Raw genomic sequence first — 27539 nt, 5'->3', positions numbered from 1 at the left:
CCCTGTAACGCTCCCCCTTTTCCTGTGAGAAAACCAAGGGATGGGAGTTGAGATTGTCCAGGACCTCTGAGCAATAAACAACATTGTTATCTTTCAGAATCCTGTTATTCCTGACCCTCACATACTACTAGCATCCATCCCAACTGGAAGTAAATTTCCTACTGTAATTGATTTATGCAATACATTCTTCAGTATCCAGCTAATGAAGCTAGTCAACAGCTTTTTGCCTTCCTGTGGGAAGGAAAACAAGTTACCTGGACACTAACGCCTGAGAGTCTTGCTGAGAGCACTTTCTGTTTCTCACAAATCCTGAAGGCTAATCTAGATGGTACACATTTCCCTAGGAGTTCTACTTATTGCAATATGTGGATGACCTGCTTCTTGCTCTTGTCACAGGAAGACAGCATCCACCTGCCAAATGTTTTGGCCTTAAAAAACATAAAGTCTCCAAGAAAAGTTGCGGTTTACCCAAACCCAGGATTGACATATAGGACATCTGATATCTGAACGAGGGCCTCACCAAAATCCAGAAATCTTAATGGTGTCAAAGTTTCCCAAAACCCAAAACTAAGCATCAGCTGAGCTGTTATCTCAGTGGATAATTGTCAGAAACAATTCTCACTCCTATGGCAAAAACGGTGCATTTCACTAAAACACAACAACCCTGACCCAATTGTGTGGGAAGAACAGGGCAGCATAGCCTTTAAAAACTTAAAGGACAGTTAAATAAGCCCACCTGTTTGGGGCATTGCAATTAACAGATTCTTTTATTTTTTCCTTTGTGTATATGAAAAGGAAAACACACCCTTTCTGTTCTCAATCAAAAACATGTGGAAAACCATGGACCCATAGGGTATTATAGTCAGTAACTGGGTCCTGTGGCATTGGGGTACCCCCTTGCCTTACAGCCATTACTGTCACTGCTCTTTTTTTGCTTAAAGCCACTGAGATTTTTTTTGTGGAATTCCTTTTAACCATCTTTGTACTCTTCCCTACCTACTAAATTCTCATCACACCCACCATTTTTTTAGTCAGTTGCCTCACATTGTATGAAATTCCTTTGTTAACTGCTCCTCATGTAACTCTTTCATGTTGTTACAACCTTAATTCAGTTATTTTTCATCCTTTCAATATCTATGTACCCCCACAAAACTGCCTAACATTCATGGATCAACTCCTGACCCCTCATGATTTTCTGTAAGGGACCTCTCTGGGGAATCCTAATTTCCCATGGTTTTGTGATGGTTCTTATTTTAAAAAATAAAAACGGCATTTATTGTGCTGGTTATTCATTATCAACAGCCTTTGATGTAACTCATGTATCTTTACTGTTAGCTACTTGGGCCCAACAGGCTGAATTATATGCTCTTATTTGGGCTTGTACCTAAACCAAGCAAAATATTGCCACCCTTTATACTGATAGTAGATAATCTTTTGGAGTAGCGGAGGATTTGGGAATGTTGTGGAGCCTACAGGCTTCCTTGGTTCTAGAGGAAATAAAAAATGGTCCACATGTTCAGGAATTATTGGATGCTATACTTTTACATGCTGCTTTACCTATTAAGATCCCAGGACATTCTAAACCCGACTCTCTGAAAAGTAGGGAAAATCACATGCTGACACATCTGCAGGAATGCAGCCCTTAAAGAAACCAGCGGCAGTCCAAACTCTGTCATGGTCCAAAGAGATATTTACCCAACTGATAACTAAGGAAAACTTGCTAGAAAAGCCCAACCGGTTTGATAATAAAACAATTGGTGGCTTGAAAAAAAGAAAATACTCTACCAGAATAGGGGTCTAGTGAAAAAGTGGAAGCAGTTAAGAAGTACAAACTGGTTGTTATAAAGTAGTCATGGGGACGTAGGGTATAGCATAAGGAATATTGTCAATAATACTGTAATAACTATGTGTGGGGTCAGATTGGTACTGGATTTATTGGAGTCATAGATAGGAGGGTGTTTGGGGGGCAAGGTAAGAAAGGTGAAGGGATTAAGAAGTATAAATAGGTAGCGACAAAATAGTCACGGAGATGTAAGGGAAAGCCAGGGAATATCATCAATAATATGGAAATAACTGTATAAAAGCAACTACTAACAGAACTAAAGGGAGAAACTGACAGAACCCCATTATAGTAGGGGACCTAAATATCCCATTCACAGCTGCTCTTTTGCCCTTTGAAATTAATAAGGTTTTCGGGGGAAAAGTTCTTCATACTTTATGAATATCCTGTAACTCATCAAAGTATAAAATCATGGGTTCATATCTCCTTCAGTGAGTTACCATCATAATTAATTTTGATTCCTAAAATCCCCAGATTTGAAATGATAGTCCCGTTCCAAATGGCTTCTCTACACGTCATCATTCTTGAACACTTCTTAATTTCTGACCCAAATTTCCAGAGTTATATTGTAGTTTCTCTATTCTAGACATGTAATAGTACATTTCTCCAAAGTCTACTGCTTTGTCCTAGTAAAAAGTAGTACTTAGAAAGCAACGTGGGCACTGTGGGTGCTTCTAGGGATATGGGTGTCATTGGTACTAGGTGAGGAAAAATCTATTTATTTATATAACTATCCATCATCTGTTTATGTATTAGCACATAGTCTCATATCTAATCTGTATATAACCCTGGTAACTCCAATTTCAATCCCAAAACAGTTCTTCCTAGGAGATACCTTTTCCTTATCTATAACTCCTTTCTCCAACAGTAAGAGAATTTTATCTCCAATTATCCTTAATACTTTGACTTATATGATCCTCCTCCCTCCTGAATGAAACCAATCTCCTGCTGTTGCAGCCAACTACATCCTCTTGCACATAACTTCCCCCGCACGTCCACCCACATACCCTGATCTGGCTCTGATACACTTGTCAGGCCACTTCCAGCTTTGCACCCCTGCATGGGTGCCCTCCCCACCATGCGTGGGCTCTGACACCTACAACTGAGTGCCCCTGACTAGGCGAATGTCCTCTACTTGCTCTGGCCTTAACACATGCACTGGTCCAACAGTGTGACCACCGCCATATGGGGACACCAGTCCTCACCCCACTCTCACTCCATGCTGGCATCCCCCTCTATCACATATGGATGCCTTTTCCATACGGCGTGGGCCCTAATACCCTGAGCAAGACTCCAACCCTCATCTTCCTGGCTGGTTTTCTCATCACTGTGCTTGGACCCAAGGCCCTCATCCAGCCACTGAGAACTATGTTCTCGTAGAAACTGGAAAAGCTTTGGTGATGGACAAATATGAGGGTTTGGGGAACACAATAGTTTCAGGGTTGTCCAGGACCTCTGAGCAATAAACAACATTGTTATCTTTCAGAATCCTGTTATTCCTGACCCTCACATACTACTAGCATCCATCCCAACTGGAAGTAAATTTCCTACTGGAATTCATTTATGCAATACATTCTTCAGTATTTCAGCCAATGAATCTAGTCAATAACTTTTTGCTTTCGTGTGTGAAAGAAAACAGCTTACTTGGACATAAATGCCTCAGAATTTCACTGAGAGCACTATCTGTTCCTCACAAATTCTGAAGTCTAATCTAGATGGTACACATTTCCCTAGGAGTTCTACTTATTGCAATATGTGGATGACTTGCTTTAGGGAAGATGTTGAAGAAAATTTGTCTTTATTGGTTGATGTGAGCTTTTGTCTATTAGCTTTTATCTGTTCCTGTATGTGAGGTGATTTCTGTGTTGTGATCAGGGGTTGAGTAAATTCCCCCTTTGGTCTCATTTTCCCGAGCAGGGGAGATATGGGATGATGTTTGTTGTTCTGTCCGTGTTGTGAGGGGATGGTTCGCTTAGGGTTAAAGAAATTCTTGATCAGGGGTTGAGAGCATTCCTTCTTTGTTCTGTCTGTTTCGCCCACATCAGCAGATGAAGTGAAGAAGTAGCTAAGTTACATCAGGACGACGTGACAGACACGTTGCCAGGCTTTGGAAGACCTTGGGCTGATGGTCCCAGCAAGAACAGTAGATATTGCTCATCCGGAAGAACTGTCCCTTCGGCCGGATGGGCAGCATTCATATCAGTAACTGCCAGACCCTCCCGGAACTGGCCATTCCTGGGGGCGGAGGCGGGAACATAAAACTTAGCTCTAAGGTACTTCTGAGAAAATATGTATGACAGACCTCAGTTGACAGTGTAATTATTAATTATTATTTCATCATTTGGTCATTTGTAATTGGTGATTTCTCATCATTCTAACATGTTAAGGACTTCCAACAATATGCAGCTTACAACACCGGGGGATGTCCTGACTTCCAGCCGTGACCCTGGTGAGGTCTGGCTGGTTCCCGGCCTCTCCAGTGCTGTTCCCCACGGTTAGCCTTCTTGAGAACTTGTTAGCATCTAAAAAACTTATATGGAGCTGACAGCTTACAGCATCAAAAGACATCTTAACTTCCAACAACAACAACAACAACAATGACAACAGCAGCAACATTCTTCAAATTGTTAACACCTTGAAAACTTATATGCAGCTTATAGCTTATACATCAAAAGATGCCTTGACTTCTAACAACAGCATTCTTGGGAACTAACAAGCAGCGGTGTGGGAGACGCCTGAGTTTCTCTCAGCTACAGACCTGGAAAATTTTGATTTATGACTTTTCCAGTGTTGTTCTCCCCCAGTTTGGTGAGCTTTTGACATCTACTGTCATAGTTACTATCCTATAGAGCTTATTACTGCTTTTGGATACTCCTTACTCATGTTATTTGTGTATTTAGCCAAGTAAATTTTGATCAACGATAAACATGTGTTGGGATCTCTTAAACTTATAAGTATGTGTACTCCCTTGATGTGACGTTGTTATCAATGTATATAGTTTAGTCTTAACCACCTTTACTTTCTGTCATTAGCACACTCTATTAATTGCCCTTGTCTTTTTCTATTGCATATTGCTAAATAAATTGATTAGATATTGATAAATAAATTATTAGCCCCATTCTAGCCTGTGTTCCTCCTCCTTCTTTCCCCCGCACTTCATTACACTCATCATTCTTGAGCACTTCTTAATTTCTAGCCCAGAGTTATTTTGTATTTTCTGTATTCTAGACGTGGACTGAGGCATTTCTCCAAGAAGTACTGCTTTGTTTTAGTGGAAAATAGTATTTAGAAACCAAGACCTGGGCACTGTGGGTGCTTCTTGGGATATGGGTGTCATTGGTACTAAGGTAGGGAAAATCTATTTATGTATCTATCTATCCATCACCTATTTATATATCAACACACACTTTCATATCCAATCTATATATAACCCTCATATCTCCGATTTCAATCCCAAACCAGTTTATCCTAGGAGTTTCGTTTTCTGTATCTGGAACTACTTTCTCCAACAGTGAGAATTTTGTCTCTACTGACCCCTAATACTTTGACTTATATGATCATCACCCTCCTGAATAAAACCAATCTCCTGCTGCTACAGCCAACTACATCCCCTTGCACATAACTTCCCCCATACATCCTCCCACATACCCTGTTCTGACTCTGATACACTTGTCAGACCTCTGCCAGCTTTGCACTCCTGCATGGGTGCCCTCCCCACCATGTGTGGGCTCTGACACCTACACTGAGAGCCCCTGCCTGGGTGAATGTCCCCTTCTTGCATCTCTGCTTGATTAACACACGTACCGGATCAACAGTGCCACCACTGCCTTGTGGGGACACCAGTCTTCACCCCACTCTAGCTCCATGCTGGGTTCCCCCTCTATCACACATGGATGCCTTTTCCATACTGTGTGGGCTCTAATACCCTGTGCAAGCCTCCCAGCCTCACCTTCCTGAGTTTTTTCTCATCACCCTGCTCGTGTTCAAGGCCCTGCATATCCAACCACTGAGAACTATGTTCACTTAGAAACTGGAACAGATTTTGTGACAGAGAAATATGCAGGTTTAGGGAACACCGTAGTTTCAGGTTTATACATATGCACTTAGTCTAGAGAAGACTTCAGCTTCTGAAGAGAATAGCTTGGGTTAAGAAGGCCAGAATGAGATATCACCTCACCCCAGTCAGAATGGCTATCATCATCAAGACTAATAGTAACAAGTGTTGGAGAGGCTGTGGAGGAAAAGGAACCCTCATACACTGTTGGTGGGAATGCAGACTGGTGCAGCCGATATGAAGGCAGTGTGGAGGGTCCTCAAGAAATTAAGAATAGAATTACCGTATGACCCAGCAATCCCTCTCCTGGGTATCTACCAAAAAAATCTGAAAACATTTATCCGTAAAGACATGTGTGCTCCAATGTTCATTGCAGCTTTATTTATGGTGGCCAAGACATGGAAACAACAAAGTGTCCTTCGATAGATGAATGGATAAAGAAGTTGTGGTATATATACACAATAGAATACTATTTGGCGGTAAGAAAAGATGAAATAGGACCATATGTGACAACATGGATGGGTCTTGAGATTATAATGATAAGTAAAATAAGTCAGACAGAAAAAGCAGAGAACCATATGATTTCACTGATATGTGGTATATAAACCAAAAACAACGAAAGAACAAGACAAACAAATGAGAAACAAAAACTCATAGACACAGCCAATAGTTTAGTGGTTACCAGAGGGTAAGGGGGGTTGGAGATGAGGGTAAGGGGGATCAAATATATGGTGATGGAAGGAGACCTGACTTTGCGTGGTGAACACACAATGGGATTTATAGATGATGTATTACAGAATTGTACTCCTGAAACCAATGTAACTTTACTAACCATTGTCACCCTAATAAACTTTAATTTAAAAAAAATTGATTCTCATTTGTTTGTCTTGTTCTTTTGTTGTTTTTGGTTTATATACCACATATCAGTGAAATCATATGGTTCTCTGCTTTTTCTGTCTGACTTATTTCGCTTAGCATTATAATCTCAAGATCCATCCATGTTGTCACAAATGGTCCTATTTCATCTTTTCTTATCGCCGAATAGTATTCCATTGTGTATATATACCACAACTTCTTTATCCATTCATCTATTGAAGGACATTTTGATTGTTTCCATATCTTGTCCACCATAAATAAAGCTGCAATGAACATTGGAGCACACATGTCTTTATGTATAAATGTTTTCAGATTTTTTCGGTAGATACCCAGGAGAGGGATTGCTGGGTCATATGGTAATTCTATTTGTAATTTTTTGAGGAACCTCCACACTGCCTTCCATAGCGGCTGCACCAGTCTGCATTCCCACCAACAGTGTATGAGGGTTCCTTTTCCTCCACAGCCTCTCCAACACTTGTCACTATTTGTCTTGTTGATGATAGCCATTGTAACCAATGTGAGGTGCTAGCTCATTGTGGTTTTGATTTGTATTTCTCTGATGATTAAGTTTTAACACCATTTTTTACACAATATTTCTTCCAACCTTGTTACAAAATCTGTTCTCGGAGGATTTCCTAGAAGGTATACAGACCAAACTTTTGTGTGGAATCCTACCTAGAATTGTACTTATTAGTTAGTTTTCTTGGTCAACTCAATTTTGGGTTTAAATTACACAAGATTTAGTAGAACAAACTCCATTATTTCAATTTCTCCAGGATTTTGTTTGCAGGACGGTGACTTATTTGTGAAGTGATTTGAAGTTGACACAATTCTCACAAACTATTCAACATGACCTACATCATGCTGACACCTGAGCAATGATAGGGTGTGTTCCTATTTTAATGAAGGATGGTTTGTACACTGATACCCCTGAGGATCTCTGACCCAGCACCTTATCCATAGTGACCATCTTTAAGTGGACGCCCAGGAAAATGTCAGTCATAGCTACAGATTACTCCAAGACATTAAAACTGTGATCCCAGTTCTTGATTCTCTCACATATGGAATCTCCTTTTCAACTGGAGACTCATAGCTGTTGACACTTAACATGCAAACCAAGTGAGAGACAGAGGTTGTCACACAGAGCTAACAAGAAACTGGAACCCCTGACAGGGACTGGATCTACATAATGAGAAAGACTCTGTATAGAAAGGGTTTTTCTAAGTACCAATGACAAAAAACTAATATAAAATTAAACATTATAAAATGAAAGATTGTTTATTCTGTCCCATCCTTTCAAGGAGTTCAGTTAATATGGCATATTTCTATATATCTATATATTATATGCAACATATGGTGTGAGATATATATATGTGTGTGTGTGTGTGAAGGCCGTGTGTATGTGTGTGTGTGTGTGGTCTTTTTAAAGATGGGACTATTACGCAGTTTTTAAGATTAAGTAGCATTGAGGGAGGCTACAACAGCAGGGTTCTCTGAGTGTAACTTTTCAGTGTTTTCAGAGACTATATGAGTATCAAGACCAGGGCAAGAAGGTATTACCAGGAACACATGGAAGTCTCCAGGGACACCAAAATATCTTCCCAGACGCTGAGAAAGAACAGGGGAAAAGCAGTTTTCAACTAACCCCCAATGCCAAGTAATCATGCCTGGCTTCAGTCTCCACAGCTGAGCCTTTCTCACCTAGGTAAAACTGGCTAGGGAAAGAAGTCCAGGCCTCTTTAAAATAGCTCTGGATCTAACACCCAGAACATAACTATGGAAGTTTCATTCTCCAAGTATCATCAGAGACTTGAGACAACAAACCCCAGTAGTCCTAGGGTCTCTTCAGAGTACAGAGCTGTCACATCATTCAAAAGGGTATAAGTGCCTAGTGGTCTGGGCCCTCAGAGGAGATGCCCTGTCTTCCCTGACACTGAAGTTTGCTTTGAGGAAACAATGAAGATAGGGAATATATAAAATGGAGTTACTTTAACTAAGCTGCTAAAATTATTAATATTATGAAGGGTGAGGCATTCGGAAACATTCTATTCTTGTTCTAAATAAACTGGGAAATCAAACTTTTTGAACCTTCCAATCCTGCGTCAATGCCTGAATAGACAGCTAAACACACACCAGACCTCCAGGTAACCTTCTGATTACCTAGACTCACATATGCAGATCTCCTGACAGCCATCTGGCATTCATTATTCAGACCTCTGACTGACAACCATCCTGGGCCAATCCTAGGGCTAAGACTGCAGTACTGATAATTCTCAAGAAGGTACTTTTTCTATAAGAACTCTTAACTTTTCTGTCTTCTTTAGAAAACTTCTAGTTTTTTACCTAGCTGTGGTCCAAATTTGCAAACTCTAAAACCTTTGAATAAGTCCTTATCCCTTATTTCTAGCCAAAGCTTCCAGACTTTGAGTTCATTCAACAGCTTTCACTCAGGACTGACCAGACTGATTAGATGCAGAAAATTTGTGAGGAATTGTTTATCCTGTTTGGGAAATTCTAGAATTGAGAAACTGTTGGAAAGAATTGAAGAATTTTGGACATCAGGCATTTATACTTTGCAAAGAACAAAAGATGGACACTTAGTGTCAAATGTCCTTTCTTCTTTAGATCAGAGATGGTAGTGATTTCTCTTTGAGTTGATTTATATAATACATAAATATGTATTTCTTGCACATTTTCCATGGGCCAGACAATGGTGCTAATCTCTGCATATACAGTAAAAATAAAAAATAAAAATAGGATGCACACCTTTAAGTTGCTTACTGTCTGGCACATTTTTTTCAAAGCATTGCAGCAGTTACTCAGTAGGTTTTTATGAGGTTGTCACCCTGCCATATCAACCGAGAACATAAGGAAGACTATTTCTGACCTACAGACACAGGACCATTTTCTGTTATCAGCCAGGTGACTCTTTTATGGCCCAAGCTTCTTTGAATATTTCCTTCCTAAAGATGGTGTTTACTTTTAGATGGTCTTATAAAGGAATCTTGCTCTTTAACAAACATATTTCGGTGAGAGACAGATGATGTTGTTGCTGGATCCACTGCTCTAGGCATTTGCACTCAGGATCCCTGGTAAGAAATGGGCAGGAGATAAACAGGAATTTATAGAGGTGTCAAAATATGATCCACAAGGATGGACTCCCATGAACATTGAAAGAAGTTTAAATATTATTCAAGCCCAAGTTTTATTCTTTAGTTCTAAATGGAAATGAATAATTAGGAAAAAAAGTATTTAAATTTTCTGTATCACTTTGTATCTGTATTCTATTTTCTTGTAGCTTCTGGGGGATAGATTGTCCTGACCCGGAGTCCAGCCTCCTGGTCTGTGTCCCAAGGATACAAAGTCACAACTGCCTGTAGGGTGAGAGTAGGACTAACAAACATGGCATCTGACTACACTGGTATCAGCTGAAACCTGGGAAACCTGCTAAGGTTCTCATACATAAAGCCTCCAGAAACTGCCAAATGTTCAAAGTTAGAGTGAAAGACTGGGCATAATTTCCCCTCCTGCTTTTTTCTCACTTTGGAGGTAGAGCAGCAGAAAGCACAAGAGCTGAGACAGAATTCCCATCTTGCTCTGAGATCTGACCCACTCCAGCTGACCTGTCTCCTCTCTTGGGGATCCATTAATAGCCTCTCTGAGAGATGAAGTCTTTCTAAGGCAGAACTATGCAAAGTAGATTCAGTTAGAGCAGAAACTCCCTGATCATCAGGCAGACATTCTTTTTTTCATTCTTCATCATCAGCTTTGTTATTAGATGTGGTTAAAAACACTTAGTGCTTTCCTGGGGCACAGTGACAACCTAGGCCAACCTGACCAGGGAAACTGATGAGATGACTCTCCCCTACCCCATTCTAGCTACTCTGAAATGAACCCAGGGCCATTTTAGAGAACGAAGCTGGGAAAGCCGTAGGGACATGAGAATATGGTAAACAAATGTAGCCAAAGGGGTGTGACGATGGAAAATTTGAGCAGCAATCCTGTGCCTTTTTCTTTATTTCTAAGAAATTAAGATGAGTGTGGTGTGATTATACATGTGTGAGTCTCATAATTTAAAAATAAATGCAAAACACTACTTTTGGCGTCAGTTAGATAGGGTGGTTTTAGAAGAGGGTGTATATTATCTGGGGTACACTAGAATTCCTTGAAAAAAGGCCAGTTCTGTGGTCTAATATAGTTTCTCCAGCAAAGATCTCCTCTGTTATTCTTTTTCATTTGAACTATGTATTCTAATTATTTTGCTTTGAAAACTATCTTGCTTTAGCTCCCTCTTTCTCTATGCCCTACACACAAATGTGAACTGACACACTCTTCAGTATAATGCCAAATAAAGCAGAGACATTTGGATATTTTCATCTCTGTAGATTTAGACTTTATCATGAGAAAATGAAAATTCTTGTTGGCCTTTTGAAAGTCTTGACATAGTTTACTTACCACTCTTAGTTTTGGGGGCACTCTTGCATTTCTGTGACTCAGTTAGAAATCACTGCACGAATTTCTGGCACATCAGAAAACTGGGATCTAAGAAGAAGGACTTTATTGAGACATCTTTCATAGAGAACCCTAGGTCACTATGTGATCAGCTAAATTTTCTCATGAGGAAACAAAGAAAACCACTAGCTTCCAATTTTCCACCTTTAGCTGCTGGGTATCCTGATGCCACAATTGGATTCAGCGAGTTTCTCCAGCTCCAGACATGACCCTCTCCTGAGTTCCTTGTGTCAGCAATGAGGGACCCCATTCCTGGGGTCATCGAAACACCCAGTGAATCTACCTGCCGAGGCACTCCTTCCTACTGTCATCTCAACGCAGGGAAGGTCCTTGACACTCATGATAATCTCTGTGCCCTTAATTGTAGGCCAGTTGTAGACAAATTGCAAATGTCAGAGCAATGTGACACTGTTTCCATGGTCATGAGATGGGAGTAGGAGAAAAGAGGACATAAAACTCAACCACTGATAAGAAGGATTGGAGACCAAGAATTCTGTGCAGGCATATAACACCTGCAAGGACACTTACAGTTGTTTTTCAGTGGAATTTATATGTTTTCCAGTTTGGGGCTGAAAGAGATCATAGAAATTACCTAACTCTGTCTCCCTAATTTTCAGAGAAAAAAAATATCTAGATCTCAGACAGTGACTCAGACATGTCATTTGGTAAAACAATAAAAATTGTGGTACAAGAGACAAAAATCTTCATGATTTATTTTTTCACTTGATCCCTGCAAAATTAAAACTCCTTGTGAAGTTTCTCTGCTTTATCTGAAGAGACCATACAAATAATCTTGATCATTCCCCTTCTTTTCAGTTAATTGACATTTATAAGCAAAGTTTTATTTAAAAAGAAAAAAAGTTAGCTTATAATTCCAAGCCAAATTCATTTATTTCCTAACAAGAACCTATAACTTCCAGTGAATATTCTTTATTTTACATGTAATTCTCATATTCCCTATTTCAAATTGTTAAATATGCAAATATATTTATATTATCGAAAAGCCCCCAAATGAGAAAAGGGCACAGGACAGCCTGGGCCCTCCCCATCAGCCCAGAAGGAAGAGGGGTTGAAGCCGCCCACGGCCAGCTCTCCACTATATAAACTTCCCCAAGAGCTTCCTTCCCACCCCAGCTGAGTGTTCCCACTGCTTGCTGTCCTGAAGTTTGTCATGGGGGGAGCCTTCCCTTACTGAGGCTGACCAGCAGCCACAAATCAACGAAAAGCCCGAAAGGGGGAGTGGGAATGAACAAAGACACTCACACAAATGTTGATGATGCGATCGATCGGTCTCCAGTGATGCTGAAGCCCTGAGTTTACTCTCCTTCACCAATTTATACCATCAGAGTACATGCAGCTTAGCAGTTACAGAAATGCATTACATCATTGAACGTAAATTTTTAACTTTAACATAGACACTACAAATCACTAAAAGCTCCCCAAAGCAATTATCCCATAACAGAGCCTATCAATTATCCTGATAGCCATCAGTGATCTGTGTCCGAGAAACTGGCCATTCCCACCACATTCCTCAGCAACTTGTAAACACCCTTCTGTCGCAGGCAAAGATAACAACTGAGCCAGTCTGCAAGGCTTCAGAATAACAAAAAATTATGGCTCCCCACATCTCCCCCTTTTTTATTTTATTGAAGCAAAATCCATATTACAGGAGATATAAGGTGACGGTGCCTGTCTTAGGCACCCCGGGACCGTCTCATCAATTAACCCGTCTTTGGAACTTGTATTTTTTAATACAAGCCCTGTCTTAGGTGTTGAAGGACCTCCCAGGATTTACCCATCATTGGCTAACCCGTCCCAATACATACAAGGGGGAGAGAGAGACTTAAGGCTTTGTCTTAAGTTCAAGCTGATGGATGTCAGCTCGCAAGTCTAACATCCTGCTGATGAAACATTTAATGAAGATGGGGAGTAGGCACAGAACCACACAGACACAGATGCCTAGTGTAAGAAAAATCATAACAGAATGGGTAATATGAGGCATAGATGGCATAGCATTTCTAAGAGCATCAATAAACTCAGAAGCAGCCTGAGCTGCATCAAATTTCAAGGGTTCAGCTTCTCTCATATTTTGAATTTTCTCATGAAGCTGAAACATATCTAAAGACACATTAACATCATTCCAAATTTCTTTTAGTATACCAAGGTCCAGAGATATTAACAGGAAGCATAACAAAAGATGGTTGTTTAAGTATCATAACATTAGTTTCTAACGGCACCCAAGAAATATAATTTGTTAAAGAACAATTATTACAGGAAGCATTAAATTGATTTTCTACAAAGTGTACATTAATATTTCCAATCAAAAGTGTATATGGGGAAGGAACACAAGCAGATACATTAACAGATTTTTTAGACCAGTCTCTAGTCCCATCTTGTAAATCAGTCACCTGACTGCAGGGAGTGTCTGATTTACAAAACTTTCCAAATGTTGTTTTATGTGTCCATTAGAAGGCAATCCTAGGGCGTGAGTATCATTGACATAGACTGGAATCTCAGGACCTTCCCATACAGCAGGGTGGAGGATTGGTGGATCAGGTACATAGGCCCAATACGTCTGGTCTTCTTCTGTATTGCTGAGGGTCATCAATGTCATCAGCAAGTAGAGGGTCCACATGTCGCACCAATCGTTCTGGCAGCCACCGAGGGCCTTCTGTATCCTGTGGAAAAACACAAACATGCCCTCGGCCCCATATGAGGACTGGATCTGGGCCTTGCCAAGAGCCCGTAAGTGGGTCTTTCCATTTGACCAAAGCCTGAGTGGCAGCAGAAGGATGCCAAAAGCGCTCCGCAGCACTCTTACCATGGGCATCCAAGGTCAAAAAATTTTGAATAAAGAGAGAATGAGACAGGTAATTATGAGGCGTCAGGGGATATAACTCCCCCTTTTTTATTTTTTGTAAATTGACTTTTAATGTGTCATGAGTGCGTTCAACAATCCCTTGCCCCTGTGGATTGTAAGGAATGCCAGTAACATGATTGATAGAGAATTGCTGGCAAAATAAAGAGAATTTTTTGCTGAATGGCTTTCTCAACCTTAGAGAGAGCCTTCCGTGCAGGCTCAGTAAGAGACCTGGGGGAGGTCGGATCAGAATCTCCTTTTAAAATTTTAAACAGTGGTTTAAGATCTCCAGTAGTTAATCCCAAAGAAGGGCGCAGCCAATTAATATCTCCCAACAACTTTTGAAAATCATTAAGAGATTTAAGATGATCTTTTTTAAGCTCTATTTTTTGTGGAGTGAAATACTGAGCAAACAACTGAAATCCCAAGTAAGAATAAGGCTCACTTCTCTGTACTTTTTCGGGTGCAATAATAAGACCTGAGGCCAGAAGGTTCTCTTTCATATTCACAAAGCAAGCTAACAACACCCCTTCCTTTTTACAGGCCAACAAAATGTTATCCATATAATGAATGATGTAAACAGAAGGAAACTGTTTTCTGGTGTTATCAATTGCTTTACTAACAAACTTCTGACACAAGTTGGGGCTATTTGCCATGTCTTGAGGGCTCTTAGAAATTTGAACTAAGAACACTAAAAGCAATTTTTTTACAATCTTTTTGATTTTTTTTTTTTAATTACAAAAATGGGCGAATTTTAAGGTGAAGTAGATTTAATTATATGGCCTTTATCAAGCTGTTTCTGTACTAAAAGGTTAACGGGGAGGCTGGGAATTAAACCCGGGCCTCCTGTATGGCAGGCGAGAATTTTACCACTGAGCCACCAATGCTTTACTAGACAAAACATCTAAAATTGCCATTGTAAAAGGGGCGATAGGACCGTACTGTGTGCAAGCTTCTTTTAATTTTTTTTTTTGTTTTGTTTGTTTGTTTTTATTGAAAAGGCCTCCATTTTCTAAACACATTTTTTGTCTGGTCAAGCCTGTTAAAGACAGGATATACTCTAAATTGTTTTAAAGACTCTCCCTGCTTATGAGTCTCTTTGCAAGCCAATTGAAGAGGGGAGCGCACAACAGAATCTGATCCTGGTTTAACATATCCTGGCGGGGGGGGGTCTTTACCCCGAGGATCCCACTGATTTCTTAAAGAAATCTGGGGACCCAGAGGACAATTTTCTTTACTCACAGCAACTTTAAGCTCTACTAATTGTCTCTGAATCATCTTTATCTGTTCTGTAAGTGTAACTATAGGATTTACAAACCGCCTGCTTTTTTGAGCTGCAGCCACCACTAAATCTTTCTGATCTTGAGGGTCTAAATCTTCCCAGTGTTTATCTGGAGGTTTTTGGCTAACAGGCTCTTTATTATGTTTAGCAAGTCCCTCTGCATATCTGACTCCTTCCCCCTCCTCTTTTTCCTCCGGAGAGGCGGCAGATGGAAAAGTTTTCTCAGCATAATCAGCCCCCTCCCTTTTTTCCAGCTCTTCCAGTGAAGCGGCAAACGGAAGGGTTTCTTCATTCCCTGCCTGTTTTACTCTTTCTAACTTACAGCCTTCCCTTTTAAGATCTAAGCAATCTCTGATTAGAGTCCACAATCCAAAAGTCTCTACCGGGACCCGTTGAGGTCTGTGGACAGTGTAACAATCTTGTAGTCTTTCCCCAACCTTTTCCCAGGTTTCCAGGCTGACGGTACCTTCATCTGGAAACCACGGGCAAACTTCCTTTACAAATTCTAAAAATTTATCTAATTGCTCTTTGCTCACCCTGCTGCCACGGGCGGCAAGAACTTTTTTGAGGCCTCTAACATACAGGTCCTTGCTGCTGGCATGACCCATTTTCTCTAACGGTCCTAGCTGATAGCGAGACCTACTTCTTTTCAAACGGTCCTTGCTGATAGCGTGACCTATTTCTCTTTTCCCTAACTCGGCCCTTCTTTCACACAAATAGATCAATCAGATGCCCGTCTGGCCGTGCCCCTTATGGGACCAAATCTGTCGTAGCTAAGGCGTGACGGAATAAATCCCCGACCAGGCAGAACCGAAGTTCTGATCGCCGTTATGCCATATGACAGAACCGGAACCTCAGATTAGGGCCCAAGCAAGCTCCGTAACACGAAGTTGTGGAGCTATCACTCACTCACACACTCATTCGACCGAGGGGATAGTGTCCTACTCACCGTACCATCAGCACTCTTTAACCGAGCTGGGCCCAAGCTGTACGGTGTTCCTCACTGAATCCCCCGTTTTCGGGCCCCACGTTGGGCGCCAAATGAGGCTGACCAGCAGCCACAAATCAACGAAAAGCCCGAAAGGGGGAGTGGGAATGAACAAAGACACACACAAATGTTGATGATGCGATCGATCGGTCTCCAGTGATGCTGAAGCCCTGAGTTTACTCTCCTTCACCAATTTATACCATCAGAGTACATGCAGCTTAGCAGTTACAGAAATGCATTACATCATTGAACGTAAATTTTTAACTTTAACATAGACACTACAAATCACTAAAGCTCCCCAAAGCAATTATCCCATAACAGAGCCTATCAATTATCCTGATAGCCATCAGTGATCTGTGTCCGAGAAACTGGCCATTCCCACCACATTCCTCAGCAACTTGTAAACACCCTTCTGTCGCAGGCAAAGATAACAACTGAGCCAGTCTGCAAGGCTTCAGAATAACAAGAAATTATGGCTCCCCACACCTTACTGCTGGAGCCCCAGGCCCCCCAGCCACTGAAAGGATGGTGGTCCTCCAGAGTTCCTGATTTATACCCATCTCCCCAACCCCACAAACTCAGTGTGGGTGCACCTGGGGATGAGCACCTGGACAGAGAAGGGAGAGGTCGACCCTACTATCCTCCAGCACCCAGCCAGGGAACACATGGTGCAGTCAGGGTGTGGGATCCAGGGGGTGTAGCTTCCTCGTGTGCCCCCTGCTGGTTAACACCAGGCACCAGGGCATGCGGGGTGTCTGGACAGGAAGGCAGCTTCACCCCCGAGTCCCAGAGCCAGTGGTCGGCTCCTGTAAATCACCCCTGTTTAAAAACAACAAAAATATTTAAAATACAAAAAAAAAAAAATTAAAGAAATAAATTCACAAGGACAAGAAGAACAGGGCAGGAGTTAACCACAAAATATTAGGTTGAGTGCTAACCAACTTAACTGATCCGTGAAGCTGAACAGAAAAGCTAGTGGGAACAGAAAGCAGAGAGAGATCGAAATCCTTCTAAGACGGGATCCAGATATACACCTAGAAGGCACGAGACAGTGATCAGCAGTGGGCGGGAAAGGTCCAGAGCCCAGGCCCTTAGCCAAGATGGCTAAGACGGGGAGGCCTGGGGAGCGGCGAGGGGGCGCTTCTGGGGGTGGCAGGCAAGGTGCTCAGTGCTGGGCCCTGAGCAGCAGGGAGCACAATAGTGTCGGTGTGGGACCTGAGGACTTTGATAGCAGAGAGGGCAAAAGTGTGAAGAGCCAAGCCCGATTTCATCGATTTCACAAATGCATTCAGAGCCAGCCAGCCACAGTCGTCCTCCATGACTGTCGGATGAGAGAGGACACAGGGCTGGATGCCAAGGAGACAGACAAGATGGGCAGAGAGCCCTAGGGTAGAGCTTGAGGGGCTTATCACTTGTGTAAAATCAGCCAGAAACTACAATGCTTCATATGTAAATCTCAGGGACTGAGTCTTTCCAAGGGTAATAAGCCCTCACAGAGTTGTTGTAGTTTTCCCTCTCACTCTAGGAAGTCAAAACAAACAAACAACAACAACAACAACAACAAACCCTGCAGCCTTAATATCCTCTTGGAAACAAGATGAGTGTATACATTTTCCAGAGCGAGACCAGCATCTTGGGTCATGTTTATGGCACACGCACCTGCACACAGTTGGGCAAAGGACTCTGATTCTCCCAGCACGTCTTTCCTCAGAGATGAGTGGAAAGAGACATGGCTCCAGAAAGGAAGCAGTGATTTCTCAAGCGACCTCCTCTGTTTCCCTCCTTCCCTGCTGATGGGGCCAGGGGATTCAGGACAGGTGACAATTTGTGGCACTGTAGCCAGAAGACCAGCAATTGCTCAGGTTCTAAGCATCACTGCATATGGGCTCAAAAATTTTCTCCTCACCTTGTGGGATATGACAGACATTATGATCCTAAGGAGGACTCAAGCTGAAGTAAAAAGAATCACCTTGGACTCCACCCTGAGCTGGAAATAATATTGACCCACAGACTTCAAGATGGATTATCAGACGCAAATATTCCAGAGCCAGGTAAGATAAGATTGATTTACTGGGGAAAAGCAAAATGTCAATGAACTAGGCTGAGAGTTTCTTGGATTTAATGTACAAAAGTGATGAGAATAGAAAATCTGGGGGAGCATTCCAACAAACTCATTACTGTAGCTGCTTGCCATTTGGCCCCAGTGAAGTTAGATTTTTAGAGTAAATTCTAAATTGCTTTTGGAGTGAAGGAGGGAGAGAGAGAGAGAGAGAGAGAGAGAGAGAGAGAGAGAGAGAGAGAGAGAGAGAGAGAGAGAGAGAGAGAGAGAGAGAGGATGAATCTGGGGAGACTAAATACACATCTATAAATCATCCTGGAAATTATTGATAAGCTAGCTTATCAGTGTTCCTCAGGTCTAACATTTCAAGAAACACCAGTTTTGCTTTTTATTTGACATAATTAACTAGCCTATTTGGAGAGGTGTGCCTCACACCAGTAACAGAGTAAATCACCCAGGGTGTCAGGGACAAAATTGTGTCAATGGCACAATTTTGCTCTTTGCAAGGTTTGAGGGAGCCTACAAAGGTCCACCATGGACACTGTAGAACGGTAGTTCTGGCAGAGACTCACAGATGCTTCTGAGACATCCTTTGCCTTCAAATAATAAACTACACACACATTAAGGATCATAACCACATCTCAGTAATCCTTTTTATGTTACAACAAACATCACAGCAACCATTTCTATCAATCACTGCTGTGTGTAATCAGTAAAATAGTTGTTGTCACAATGGTTCTTATGATAATTGTGTTTTATTAGTAGCAAATACTGCTTTATAATAGTCATTAAGTTGGACTTTTCACATTAGATCTCAAATCTTACTTAGGAACCTATATCTCTGTCAGCTATTAATATATCACCTTTTTCATCCCCATTTTACAGCTCCACGTCACCCCCACATCTCCATTTGTAAAAGGGTGTCCCCTATGCAGAACCCGAAAAACTACTTTTTTGTATTCTCAATTTAAAAAATTATAGAAAAAGCATTTCACTGGCAAAGAAAACTCACACGTGTATATATCATTTAAAAATTATACATTGCACATGAATATTGAAGATTCTACTAGGAAATGTCAGAATTTACTTTTTACTAAAATTGGTAGAGCTTTATTGTTTCCGAAAACCATTAATATATCCACAGAATTTTTTTAAAAATCAAATAATCTACAATAGGGTAGAAAGAGAAAGTGCCATTGCTCCTGTTTCTTCCACAACCACACTCCTCTGAAATCCCAGGAGATAACTACTGAGCACAATTTGTTGTATTTCCTTCAGGAATTAACCTGTATTGATATGCATATATATTCGATTAAAATGAAGTCATAATATTATACAATACATACCATTCAGTGGGTTGTATTCTCACGAACACCTTCCACGTGACTACATAGAAACCTACTTCATACTCCTATTGGCTGCTTTGTGCTCCATTGCAAAACTCTGTCATCATTAGTTTAATCAAACTCCTATTGATGAAAATTTCAGTAGTTTTCCATTTTTTCACCTTGTAAACAACTTTTCAATGACTAGTCTTATATACACATTTAAGCACACTCCTCTACTCATTTCTAAACTTAGGACAGTCTAAGGCGTTTCCTTTTCCTTCCCCCATCCCAGCATTTTCTGCCATGCAGGCTGCTTCCATTGGGTGACTCTGCTCTCAGGATCAATTAAGCATGAGCTCCAAGTTCACACCCCAACTCTGTCACTAACTGTTATAAGCAAGTTACATAACCTCTTTGCACTAAAGTCTTCATCTACAAAATAGGGGACAACATTAACTTCTAGTTCCTAGATTTGGAGGGATGATTAAATGTGGTGATCCATGTATAATGTCCAGCACTTCATAAGTGCTCAACAGATGCTACCTATTATGACTGGTATTACTTGTATCTCTGCAGAGAAAATCACTCTCTATCCTTTTTAGGATGCAGATTGAATATGTCCTCAGTCAACTATTTTGCAGTTAATTTCCACTTGCCAATTTCTCTCCTCCAGCTTGATTCCTTCCTCCTCTTCTGGTGAGGTCTGCTGCTGGTTTTGCTACTCAAGGCAACCAGTAATGTTCCCAGTGACAGAATCAAAGAAACCCTCCCCTAACCTTCAGAATTAGTTATAATTTTTCTTGTAAACGTTACTATTACAGTGGTATTAGCCGTTGGTCTATTATAATCTATCAGTTCTGATCTGTTATTGATTTTCAGTTATTCGTTGGGGTTTTTTTGTTTGTTTTTTAATTAATTCTGCAAATGTTTGTTGAGCATTTGCCAAGTGAAAATACTGGACTGGGCCTTCCAAATACAAATAAGAAATGAAACAGCTTACAATCCAGTAGGATAGAAAGAATCTGACAGCAGATAAGAGAAATTAGGTGTTCCAGACCCAATGTCCTGCCTCTGGACTCTGCAAAGTTAGGTCACTTGCTGTGGGATAATCTGGGAGAAGAACTTTCTTGAGTTGAGTCTTGAAAGACAATTAGTTGTTCACAAGCTAACATGTTTCCAAGCAGTGGGAGTGTTTTGTAAAGGTTGGCGGCCACAGAGGAACTGTAAGGAGTTTAGGATGGTGGGAGCAACGTATGCTGAAGTGAAGATAGAAGATGAAGAGAGAAGACTGCAATGTGTGAAAACGTAATCAAAACAAAATGAGGTCATCAGTGTCTTTGATGGGGTTACTATGGAAACACTAAGGTGTGCCATGGTTCCCTGGCAGTTCCAAAGACAGCATGCACCTGGTTCAATTCAAAGAGACGTGATGGGTACCCCTCTGAGCTCTCTACCTCTACTATGAAAATAGGTGATCAACCAAGTACCATCAGTTTTTCTACTATATAATCTTTGCTTTTGTTTCACATGTCATCTATAACTTCATTCCAAAATACATTTCAAAGTAAGACATGGGCCTTGATTTAATATGCATTTAGTCTAACTTTTTTGAAACAACATTGTGGCAAAGGAGAGGTTCAAATATGAAGACATTCTTTAATTATTATTAACTGAGAAAAGATAAAGTGTTCCATAATTGCATTGAATAAGTTTTATCATTTTCAAAAACTTCCCACCCCAGAAGAAGGTATAAAGAAATGCAGTTTTAAAAATTTGCATGTTTTCTTTGTAATATTCAGCCTACTTTCCAAAAAAAAAAAATAGATTTTAAAAAGTAGTCCAGGTATAGTACCATCACGCCATACACATAAATAAATCGTCTTCTAAGATTTTAGATCTCATGTGAGAAAGGAAACATTCTCTGTCAGCACGTCCACACCTGCTTGAAAAGGGAGTGAAGCATCAGCAGCTGACTCAGGACTCTGTCAACCTTCAGTGAAATGTTTTTGTACAGAGACACAATGGAGAGCTACCACTGTGGTGGACGTTCGGCCAAGGAACCAAGCTGGAAATCAAACGTGAGTAAAATCCAAACTTTCCTTCCTGAGTTGTCTGTATCTGGTGGTCCCTGTTTTTATGAAGCTGAGTCTTTGAAACAGACCAACATCCTCAGAGCAAAGATAAAGTCTGTAAACAAACTTGAGAATTGATTGCACATTTTCTATGATGAACAAGATGGGTAAGAATAATTTATCTAAGTGATAGTTTCAGAAACTCATTGGGGAGCAAATCGTATGTTCTGAACAGAGCTTTGCTCAATTGTCAGGAAGGGAAACTCAGTTTTTGTACAGGAGGGAGGTTAAGAGGAAACTCTGTGTGTACACTTTCGGCCAGGGGACCAAGTTGGATATCAAACGTAAGTAGTATTTTTTTCAACTGATTTTTCTGTTTCTAGTTAACTTACTTTTTGTTCCTTTTTGCGTGTTTTCATTAGATAGACAGATAGATGTCAAGGGTAAAACACATTTCATTCCCAGATTAGGTACAGAGGAATGAAAATTGTTCCAAAGAAGGATAGGTGATGACGAATTTTCGAGATTTCCAAATCAAAATAACTTAATTGGGGGAAGGGGTTTGCTACCCTTTTAGGGCAGGTTTTTGTAGAGATGTAGAGTTAAGAGGAACCACTGTGGCTCACTTTTGGCCAAGGGACCAAACTGGACATAAAACGTAAGTACATTTTTGCTTAATTATTTGTGAAGTTTTTGACCCATTGTATTATTTGTGCAAGTTTGTGACATTTTGGTTAAATGAGTCATTCCTGGTAAACCAAAAGTAAAATAGCAGAAAATAGCTGTCTTTTAAGCTGAGCAAACAAATTGTTCAGTTTGTGAAGAGAATAGAGTAGGATTTATGAGGAGAACGGGAAGGAAATAGCTGGATATTTCCCTGACTTAGCCTTTCTCATATGAATTGATTTCTAAAGGAGGTTTTTGTTGAGGTGTTAGAACCCTTACTGTGGCTTACTTTCAGCCAGGCGAGCACCACGGAGAACCAAACATAAGCACACTTTTCTAATCCTTTTTCTTATAAAGTCGTTGAAATTTGGGGATTTTCATGTTTGGAATGTGAGTTGAGGTCAATTCTGAAAAGAATGAGATTCTTCCAAAAATCAGATGAGTAAGGGACTGAAAATCAGTTCAATCTCAAAGCAAAGAGCTAGTTGGTTGATGTGGCATCTAAATTGCCAGATTTTCTCTGTATCTGTCAATCTAATGAGGTTAACAGCAAAAGGAAGTTTTTGTTGAGAGCAAAGTAATTGAGCTAAATCTGTGAATCACCTTTGGCCAAGGGACACATCTAAAGATGAAATGTAAGTAATTTTTCTCTATTAACTCCTGAAATTTGGGTCTAAATGCCAGTACTGACTTTTAGAGGCTTAAGTATGAGATTTGTGGAGATGAGTAAATGAGAACACTTCAGATTTATCATCAGTTTCAACAGTTAAACTCAGCTCCAAAAATAGATTTGTAGACAAAAAAATTAATCTAAATCAAATGAATCAAAGAGAAAAAAAATAGTGTAGATGAAAAAGAAATCCTTGCAGCTCTAAAGAACAAAGTGAATTCATTTCCATTGACTTTTGCCAAATATTGTATCAATTTTTACTCATTATGTATGATACAGAAGAGTAACGTATTTCTTAGTCTATTTTCTCTCTTCTGCCTGATAAATTATTTTATAGCGATAAAAATCAATAGGACACACTAACAATCAGTAAGAAGTTAGAAAAGTATACCTGTTTGGCATGTAAAAGATGCATCTTAATTGAGAATCAGCAACTGTGTCATTTTTACAGTCTAAAATGAGTTATGAACTGTCAGTATTCAGAAATTCTACGGAGATTTCATATCTTGACAGATATCTCCTTTTTAAAAATCTAATTTCTATATTAAACTAGCCTTGAAAGGATCTTTTATCATAATGGTGGAAAGATGGCTGTCACCAAAAGCTCAGATTTAAAGAATTTTTTTATGTAGAAAAATAAAATAATTGCATTTTTAAATGCCGCTGGACTTGTAGAAAAATAGTAAATATTTTAATGAGTACGTTCTTTTATTTACTTCAGTCATTACTTGGCCATGTTTTTATATTGTGAACGAGGCATGGCACAGCTAGTGTGGTCGGTAGACTTTATGACGGTCTCTTTTGCGATCGCATGACTTGCGTGGCCAGGTCTCCGCGCAATTGCTGCAGTGAGTCTGGGCGCTACAGGCCAGGGCAATACCGCATTCGCTCTTTTAACTGCCACGGTCTGCTTTCCTGACACAGTGATACGAATAATGCCACTAACGAAAGAGAATAGAAATGTGGCGGGCACTGAGCTAACAAAGGAAAAACAGGGAGATGCCTGATTTATTAGAGATTTTAGAAATAAAATTCACATTCATTATTATATCCTAATGAAAATTTACATTAGGCGACTATAAAGAGCTTAAAGCTATATTTTTTTTCAATGATATGGAATTATTTCAATATCTACTCATCAAATGTATTACTTAAGTACATTTAAATAATACATTTAAATAATACATTTGATGTATTATTTGGAGTCAGAAATTTCAACCCAAAAGAAAGAAATATTTATAACTTACAGGGTAAAATTTCCACCAGAAAAAAATTTAATTTAAGGCCATCTAGCCTCTCAGGTTTCGATCAATTAACTTTTACTGAGTTCACATTAAATAACATTGAGGTATATTAACTGATTAAAGGCAAGATAATTTTTGTCATGTTTTTAATTTTCAAAATATAATAGCTTGGGTAGGATTATATTTCAGTTGTATACAATATCGATCATATATAATGCCACTAATAAAAACTTAATATAAACATATTTTCCATACCTTTATACTGTGATAGAAAATTTTTCATCTGGCTAGTTTAACTCCAGACCCTCTAAAATAGTTCAGTAATTTGTTGTTGTTTACTTCAGCATTTAAGAAAAGTTATTTTTGGTGTGCAGCAATTTCACAGGACTATTCTAGGGCTGTTTAAAAACTCTTTTAAAATTCAAAATTGTTTAAAACTATTTAAACTAAGTTTGTAAAACTATTTAAAAACTATTTTATGGCCTTTGAAGAACTCTTTTAGAGAATTTTAAATGCCATTAAAAGCTAATAAGATGTTTTACAAGAATTTCCACATCAAAGATGTGAATTATTTAATACTTTAATGCAGGATGGAAAATTTAAAGCTATCAAGGATTCACCCAGATAGGACTATCTTCATAGACTATTTCTCCTCCTTTCTTTCTAGAATTCACATTATTTTGCTGCCAAGGCTATTTCATAAAATTCTCTGGAAAAAAATTAGTAATGAAAGTTAAAAGAGAAGAAAACATCAAAACATAAAATGTTCAGTATCTTATGCTCAACTGCTTGGTTAACATGGAGGTTAGCTTTATAATAACTGGTTCACTTATCTGTTGAGTTCTCCCAGCAAAGGATTTTTTTAAATTAAATTTATTGGGGTGACAATGGTTAGTAAAATTACATAGGTTTCAAGTGTACAATTCTAAATACAGCATTATCACGTTGTGTGCTCATCACCCAAAGTCAGTTCTCCTTGATTTGTTGTTTTAACTCTTGCTCTCCTACCTGAGGGCTTGGATGCCCCCACAGAGGGGGATTTCCAGGAGGCCATCTGGCAGTTGCTCACAGTCAGAAATGAAGCGAACCAGTTCCTCCTAGACAGGTGGCCAAAATTACAGTTGATCCCTCCTGGCCTGACTGAACATTGCCCCATATGGTGACAGCCATCAGACGAGGGCTCAGGTTTCCCTTTGAGGCTCTTGTGAGGGGTGGGCGAGTTGCTGGCTTGAACACAGAGGGTGAAGGGGCTGACCCCCATCCAGGCACAGACATTGACCTGGGACCCACTTTGCACGGTGGTCTGGCCCCAACATTCCCAAAGGGAAAGTCAACCTGATATCACTGCACAATACTAAGAGAGGCACAGAGGAAATGATCTTCTGAGTAGAGGGACCAAGACTTGTTCTTGTTTCTAAATTCTGAGAAGGGTGAGTTGAAGTGACCTTTGTTTCTTGGCTTGAAGCACTGAGTTACCGCAGGAAGCTGGGAGCACAGTTGAAGGAAAGATAGGTGAGGTCAGAAAAACATACATAAAGCATTTAAGAATGGCTGTAAAGAATTCAAAGAAAAAATTTTAAGAGGTAGGGAGCAGCTAGGGAGAAACTCAAAATCATGGAGATTATAGATATGCTTCCTGGCCTCCCTAATTGCCACAATTACATAGAATAAGCAAGTTACTCTCCGTATGTTTGTCCCTTATGGGCTCTGGGATTGCCTACAAACAATGCACCCAAGTGGAGAACTTCCTTGTTATTTAAACACTATTCTCTGTGCTTCCTTCCTCAGGGTCTCATGCTAAACCATCCGTCTTCATCTTCCAACCATCTTCAGACCAGTTAAAAACTGGAAGTGCCTCTGTTGTGTGCTTGCTGAATGGCTTCTACCCCAGGGAAGTCAATGTCAAGTGGAAAGTAGATGGCGTTGTCCAAACCAGTGGCATCCAGAACAGTGCTACAGAGCAGGACAGCAAAGACAGCACCTATAGCCTCAGCAGTACTCTGACACTGTCCAGTTCAGAGTACGAAAGTCATGATGTCTACGCGTGTGAAGTCACCCACGAGAGCCTAACTTCTGCCCTTGCCAAGAGCTTTGATAGGAAAAGCTGTTAGAAAGGCCTACCAGGCTCCATCATCTGTGCCTTAGTCTTAGCCTTCCCTCTTCCCCTCCTTAGGCCTTGGGCCCGTTTCCCAAGAGACCTACCCATACTACAGTACCCCAGCCCCTCTTCCCACCATATCCCCCCTCACTTTGGCTTTAATCATGCTAATATTTGGGGGGGAAATGAATAAATAAAGTGAATCTTTGCACCTGTACTTTCTCCTTCCTGATTTAATGGTTGTTATACATTGGTTTTCCAGTTACCCAGTTTATCATCTAAGGAACTAAATATTGAGTTGCCATAAAATACATCATTATTTATAAAACTCATCATCCTCTCTTGTGTGGCTTCAGAGTGAGGCCTGGAATGTAGGCACCATTTTCCCTGTGTGGGGTCCTACTCCCATGCAGCTGGCAGGTGGGCACCATCTTACTGTATTGAGCCCTCCCTCATGCTCATCTGAATTGGTCTGGTGAGCTCAGCTTCTTCACCCTCAATTACTCACTAAGACATCCTCCCCCCCACCCCCCCACACACACAACTCCATATTGCACAAGGCTTTATCAGCGGCGGAACCTTACTGGCGCTGGCAACCAGCAGCAGGCCTCAGTGTGTCCTGGCTTTTTGTGGAGCTACCCCCGACCCAGTACTGGTGACAGCCATCCTTGGTTCACATGTGGCCTCTCCCACACACCTACAGGTCCAGCACAGGCAGCGACCAACTGTGGATCACTTTGTAGCTCCTACCAGGTAGTCTCTGACTGGTCACAGGAAGTGATTAACCTGGGCCTGCACTGGAGCCACTCCCAAGAAGCCCCAGAACCAACATACTTGGAGATTGGCTTCAGATCATAACAGAGCACCACTGAATTAGCCCCACAAGTGGCACACACAAAGGGTGGTCTCAACAGGCACCAGAACCTGCCAGGCAGAATCCTGCTCCATGTGGTAAGCTGCCCACACAGCAGCCCATAAGCTGTGGACATG

At 40.5% G+C, this 27539-nt stretch overlaps 1 gene segment (V, D, J or C); it reads left to right on the top strand.

Annotated features, from left to right (window-relative positions):
* The window catches only part of LOC117032859 (immunoglobulin kappa light chain-like), a 136744-nt gene extending 109984 nt beyond the window's left edge, over positions 1-26760 (top strand). Inside the window, 2 exon segments of the V gene segment in view lie at positions 21842-21877; positions 26240-26760. Coding sequence covers positions 21842-21877; positions 26240-26562 — 359 coding nt within the window.
* The last annotated feature ends 779 nt before the right edge of the window (positions 26761-27539 follow it).

The sequence above is a fragment of the Rhinolophus ferrumequinum genome, chromosome 13, assembly GCF_004115265.2.
Source record: "Rhinolophus ferrumequinum isolate MPI-CBG mRhiFer1 chromosome 13, mRhiFer1_v1.p, whole genome shotgun sequence".
Taxonomy (NCBI): Eukaryota; Metazoa; Chordata; class Mammalia; order Chiroptera; family Rhinolophidae; genus Rhinolophus; species Rhinolophus ferrumequinum.
This window is presented reverse-complemented; position numbering and strand designations above follow the sequence as displayed.